General features: G+C 38.2%; 1 protein-coding gene across 3 annotated transcripts; it reads right to left on the minus strand.

The window, feature by feature from the left end:
• Positions 1 to 296: 296 nt before the first annotated feature.
• Positions 297 to 6732, minus strand: LOC112142033 (the record flags this gene model as incomplete). Of its 3 annotated transcripts, XM_024265271.2 has the most annotated exon segments (15): positions 297 to 373; positions 2182 to 2299; positions 2377 to 2500; positions 2573 to 2667; positions 2741 to 2809; positions 2959 to 3093; positions 3420 to 3554; positions 3622 to 3684; positions 3785 to 3856; positions 4138 to 4254; positions 4532 to 4708; positions 4802 to 4884; positions 4973 to 5138; positions 5321 to 5540; positions 5613 to 6732. In XM_024265271.2, coding segments are annotated over 15 exon segments (2709 nt in total), but the record flags the coding sequence as incomplete, so codon positions are not given.
• Between the last annotated feature and the right edge of the window lie 6 nt (positions 6733 to 6738).

Here is a 6738-nt window from a genome sequence, read left to right on the forward strand (position 1 = left end):
GATAGTTACATTATGTTTTGATGTGAGCCCGATTAACAACTAATCATTTCATTTTTCCATTACAATTGAATCCCATATCACAACTGGTGTAGAGTAATATTTCTTACATTGTGTGCAATCATGTAGGGCCCTCATAATAATATCTATTATGAACAAATAGTTGCATACCTATTTATGAGGTTTCACCTCGACCAAGATCCATTCAATTCAGTCAATTAATATTTAAAAAGCATCAATGGCCTCTAGTATATGAAAGTGCTATAAATTCTAGTCATAGTCACAAATTAAAGTCTCACCCAATTTGTGACTGGGGCACTGGAACCTGGAGGCGTGGATAAGGAGCACATTGCACAGTTGCTATCACAGTCAAACACTGCAAGAATATTAGGAAAAACAAAAAGATAAATATTGTGTTAGATCCTGACTGTCATGCTTTGCATATATATATCCTATAAGTAGGTCATGTCCTAGACGTTGGGCTAGAAACAGTGGGACTGAAGAAAAGACAGGAAGCAGAGCTGGAGGTAGCAGAGATGAAGATGCTGAGGTTCTCTTTGGGAGTGACCAGGATGGATAGGACCAGGAATGAGTACATCAGAGGGACAGCACGTGTTAGAGATTTGGAAATGTTCAGAGGACAGACAGTGAATATATTGGTAGAGGAGGCTAAGTCTAAACCTGCAGGATGGAGGTCTAAACAAAGACCAAAGAAGAGGTTTATGGAATCAGTGAATGACGACATCAAGGTGGCTGCTGAAGACAGGCTTAGATGGAGGAAAGTAATTTACTGTAACAACCCCTGAAGGGAAAAGCTGAAAGGAAAAGAAACAAAGTGCATGTGCTAGATGTAAACGTTTAGTACTGTTTAACTAATCATCATGGTTTATCATTAGGCAAAAATTTCCATCAGTCAATTTGTGGAAATGGACAATGTATGCAACTAATTGTGTGAATGCATTCAAACTATTATTTTTCTGTTTCTCTTTATTGTGTGAATGCATACAATGCATTTAAAATATTGAAATCCACTTTTCTTCCATACGTTTTACACGTAAAAGCACACTATACAATTTACGCAATCTTGGTATCAGAGCGGTCAGCACGTCAAAGACATTGCTGGTTGTATTTTTGGATTTCACAAATATTACAGTTTTCGCGATTTTGCGTAATTTGTGATTTTTAAGCCCCATGTTAAGTAAAAGAGGACATTTTTCAAATATTTACAAAACCTTCTGCACTTATGCAAATTATGCAATATTGGTTTCAAAATGTTCCGTAATTTTAGGACTTTCATGATTGTACCTTTGACTTTTGCAAAGTTTACGAGTTTTAGGCAAATTACTAGCCTCATTGAAAATGAATGGGGTTTTTCAAATCCTTTAATGTTCTGCACATTTGCAACTTATGCAAATGCAATAGTGGTATCCAAACGTTCAATGCTTACAGGACATTTATGGATTCACTTTAGGTATTGAAAATTACACACAATTTTACATTTTATGCAATTTATCTTTAAATTCTGCAATTTTCATAATTTATGCACTTAAACCATTCAGTATGTTCAGGAAAGTCATGCTTGTACATTTGGCAATGTTAACTTTCACGCATTCTTAAAAAAAATGGACATAGCTTTTTACGACTTTCTGCAATTATTGCGAGTTGTTTGGCGCATTTTAAAACCTATTCAATATCGTTATCAAACCGCTCACAATGTTAAGGGCATTAATACTGATGAGGCTCTTTTTTACTTTAGCTCACATTTGAGCATTATGCTAACATTCTTGCATAATTACACATTAAGGTTTTTTGGGCCAATTATGGATCAAACTAACATTTTAGCTGCGTGGTAGCTTACGTGGTGGTTAAGCTAACATATTAGCAATGTGTTAGCTTTTTTGGCTAATTTGGAATCTTCTTAGTTATTATTTATTCTTTTCAGTTCTTATGCAATTCATGCAACTTTAGCATTATACAAATGCTTTTGGAATTTTCAGCTAACCGATTTGGCATGTTCAGCAACGACATTCTGCAACAAAAGCATTCACACTAGCATTATCGCAGGTAATGCAACTTTGAGTTAAAGTTTGCATTAACATCTGTAAACATCACAAAAGTGCTCCACATGTTATTTGCAAGCTGACCTAAAAAATAATTGTAATTCTGTATGAACAAAATACAAACCAGAGTCAGAGAGAAGCGTTTCTGCCAGTTTTTGTCTGACGGCTGCCATTTCATTCCGAGATGTTCCAAATGTCATTTGGGGCAAGAGAGGAAAACACCTCATCAGTTCCCTGGCAATCTTGAATGAAAGCAGGCAATATTTAAAAGTCAGTTACAAATGGCAAAGATTTGACAGAAAATATGTGATATCAATACCAAAGTGACAACTACGCCACAACTGTCACTGTCCTGCTGCACAGGATGTGGCATGGTTGCTCCCTTCCATTTTGGTGTGCTCCAATCATGCAAGCCAAAGGTCTTTCTCATTTTGAAGTAATCCCTAGGCAGTGAATACATGTTCCGTTATGAAATATACTTCAAAACAGCAGACTGTTCTTAGTATGATACGTACTGCACTTTTTTGGCTGCTTTTTCAGATTGCTCAGCTTCAGATGGATTTTGAGCAGGGTCCACCAAAAATACAGAACTGATAGCTGGGACAATGTACTGCAATGGATATGATTGAATGCAAATTACTATTATGCGTTGCTGTTTCGAATACGACATAATAGTAGCGCACCAGCAGATTCCAATGATTCCTCTGTAGGTTCACAAACGAAATGGCAGCCTTGTAGTTGTCAAAGTTCACCTGTACATAATTGTCATTTCAAACAATGTTTCCCCATCATGCACTTTTATTTTCAAAGACAAAAATATAATCACATCTAAATATGGAACCATACAATATGGTCAATCAGAAACAGCTTCTAAGTGTGATGCTTATAATACACATCATACCTTTGAGAGGCGGTGACGGCTCAACTCTGTCCGGTCTCCATGAAGAATGACGCCAGCTGTATAATGGTTCAGAACGTATACAGAATTTGTCGTTTTGAACTCATTACTGGACTGGTGGAATAGTCCCTCAATCACCTGCACAGGATATAGGCAACCCACGTTAGCGTAACAATTTGCGTGTATAAAAAGTTATTGCAATAGAGATTGAAATGTTGTGTTTATGAAGTTAGACACCTTAATCCATTATTGTAGAGTAACTTTGCCCAAGTTATCTATATGTGGACACAACATTCAAAGGGAAAGAGGTTGCTAGACCAGAAATAAACTTTACTGCTCCCTTATGCTATACATTTGTCAAAAATGTATCACAGTGGCAAGTTGAATCTAACAACACAAGTGGAGAGGATAACTACTACACAGAAAGATGAGCACTGGGACGTATAAAAATGTTCGGTTAATACCTCTCCAGTGAGCCAGTGGTGTGGTCTCAGAGAAAGGATCTCACTGTGGCGAATGAGCATATTTGACCCTCTGATTTGTGTTGGTATTGAGGCAACTACCACTTCCGTACTCTTCTTCTGCCACAGGCAGGCAAGCTTTAGAAATATATATCATTAAAACCAAGATTTAGAACATTAAAATACTGAAGTTGATTGTGTTTACCTCTGTGGACATGGGAGGAGCAGAAGTTTCAGGCTGCTGTATACGGAATGATGTCGGACGTGGCTGTTAACATAAGAGTAATACATGAGCAGTCCTTCACTGCCTACATACAAATGACAATACCACAATTCTCACTTATACTTTTTAATTATAGTACATTTACCTCAGATGACACAGGACTGGAATGAGTGTCTGTCTGATGGGTGCACAACGGTGACTGAGAGAGTGTCTGTTTCTGTAGACATTAAACACAGATGTATGACCAAACAAAATCATATTCCTTTATCTTTTAGTATTACTGCAACAATCAGACCACTGCTAGTCTATTAACAGGTCGAGATTAAATTAAGAAAAGGGTTTCTTAATTTTCAAGGCAAGGATGTCGAGAGATATACCAAATAATAAATGCCATTGGCTGTCCAAAACAATACGCATTATGTCTGTCCGACTAGGCACAGGGAAGTAAAGATGTGTTAATCTGAGAGTGTGATCATAACATTAAACCATATTTCATACCTCCTGCTTTTCATGGACATTTTGGAAAGGTGAAGATAGTGGTTTGACATAAAGGCCCGTCCTCCTTTTGGTTTTCTGGCCCTTATCTTTCCATACCTCTTCTTCAACCCTGTGTCTCTATTGTAAGAAAGTGTGATAATAAGTGTGCCATGATGAATTAGCTTCAATAAATCATAGACAGATTATATAATGGTGAAGTTAACTGTTGAAATACTTAGGAAGCGTAATCCTGATCACACTGTTTAAGGACACATCTTATATAATAGTATAAAAGTGAGCAAATTAAAGAATAAAATAGACAGATATGACCTACAGTTTAACCAATACAACAAACTTGAGATCAGATAATAAAAAATCTTAAATGAGCATGGAAATACAAAAGTAAATGCAATACCTTCTTGGATATCTTTAAAGAGTCATCATACTCCCTCAGCAGAGCACTGTGCATTTGCATATGTTGTTGAACAAACTCGTCCATACGCCCAACTTTCTTGCCACAAAACCGCACTCTCTTTAAATCCCACTGGCTCTTCTCCATTATTCCTTGAGTCCTGTTGTCTCTAGTGTAGTTCTATTAGAGCGTAGTAATGTTAGAGCATTATATTTCATGTGCATTTGACATTTAGATCAAATATAAATAATGCGAAGTTGTGTAAATACTTACTTGCGTGTCCTTTTCTGATGCTTTGCAGAATTTGTTTGACAGTAACTCATAGATGGGACCACTGCCATGACGACCAAGATTGCCTATGATATGTGATGCAACAACATGCACATACGCATTTATTAGTGACAAAAATTAAATTATGGGTACTGCACAGGTCTGAGTCCGTACCAAGAAGCATACCACTCCATAAAGCAGCATATGGCAGAAAGTGTCTCAGCAACTTTGCCATATAATCAGGACAGTGGTAGACATTGGCCTCCCCTTCTTGATCGAGTGGTGCATTCTGGATGATATTTTGGAAATGCACATGAAAGGGCTCCAGAAAAATGTCATCCTAACATTGAACAAAGAAGATTGTAGAAATTAATACAACATGTTCTCTGGAACACTACGTACATTGCTAATTTAAAAAAGTATTGCTCTTTCAATGTTGATTGTCAGAAGTAACAACATTGGAAGGGATCAGATAAACAATATAGGATTCACAGACTAAATTTAACACTAGAATAGACTCACCAAGATGTCTTCTTCCATTTCATTGATTTCAGCGTCTTCATTTTTGGAAGCCATCATTAGATTCTGCAGCTTATGGAAGTGCAGATTAACGTTTGTACCATTGCAAGGACTAGAAAACACAACAGCAGCACTTGTAACAATGTCGTCAAGTTGGTGTAGGCTGGAGGCTTGTGTCATGGTCCCAAGAAGATGCATCGACAGTTGATAGAGTTGTGGTGCACTGTGAAAACAATTGACTGAGTAATTGGAAAAAAAAAAAGAAAGGAACAAATACATAAAAGGTGTTACTCACTGTTTCTTGCTAAAGGTCTGGGCATTCTTCATGACATGGCTGAGGCATCGATGTAGAATGGGGAGTCTACATGCAACCTCTGTGGCCTGACCAATTACTATTCTATAGTACTGGGTATTCAACTGTGACAGACTAAGTCCACACAGATTATACGCAATTGCTTGCATGAGTACGATAGATCCATCACATATGAACATAACGGGACGCTTCCGTATGTTCGGTCCATATGATCTGGTGCAATCTGTCATGAAGGAACCCAAGAAAAATGACAGGGAGGCTGTGGTGTGCTCACAGGTCACAAATGTGGCTACAGGAAGAGGGGAACGTCCTTTTGTTGGGTTGCGGACTACAATTTCATATATGTAATATGGTCCACTCTCCCCTGTGCTCTTCTTTAAAATGCTTCCTGTGGCATCCAGATAAACTATGTCCTCTTTGGCTCTTTCTGCAAAAACGGCCATAGATCTCTTTGACCATAGCATCACCCCTTTGGGTTCCAGTAGGACCTTCTGGAGGATTTTGTCATCATTCTGTTTTTGCTGGTCTAACATTATCTGAAGACTTGTCATTTCATTTTCGTCCAGCCATGTATTTCTTTTTACTTCCCAGGAGATTGTTTTCAAAACACCACACGGTGGTGCTTTGTCCCTACATCCTGCCTCAAAGACATCCTGCTCAAGCTCATTCAGTTTAGAAAGATAGACTTGGCGTGGCATTTTGAAATTGAGAACTGCTGCATAGGTTCTCCTGTCATCAGCCCTGATTGGCCTTGCTTTGATTTCTGTCTTTTTGTGGCAGACACCACCACCTTCAAACAGCACTCCAGCCCTGAGTGTGGAATCATCCAAAATCTTAACCTTGACCTTAACTGGGCAGTCCTGGAAAAGGCAGTACCCTTCACATTGAAATAATGGAGCGGAGGATTTGGAGCCAATAGTTTTTACACTGTGCCGCTTAAATCCAAAACTGCAATAGGGTTGGACTGTACGAATGCCCCTGGAAATGATATTAGTCCAGTTAAGTGTGCTGAACTGCCTTTTCTTCTGTGTGGTTCTCATCGACTCCCATTCATTTATTGACAGAATGAAGAAAGCCTCTTTGTCCGGAATGTCATATGTGAAAAATT

This window comes from Oryzias melastigma, unplaced genomic scaffold, assembly GCF_002922805.2.
Source record: "Oryzias melastigma strain HK-1 unplaced genomic scaffold, ASM292280v2 sc00653, whole genome shotgun sequence".
Classification (NCBI taxonomy): domain Eukaryota; kingdom Metazoa; phylum Chordata; class Actinopteri; order Beloniformes; family Adrianichthyidae; genus Oryzias; species Oryzias melastigma.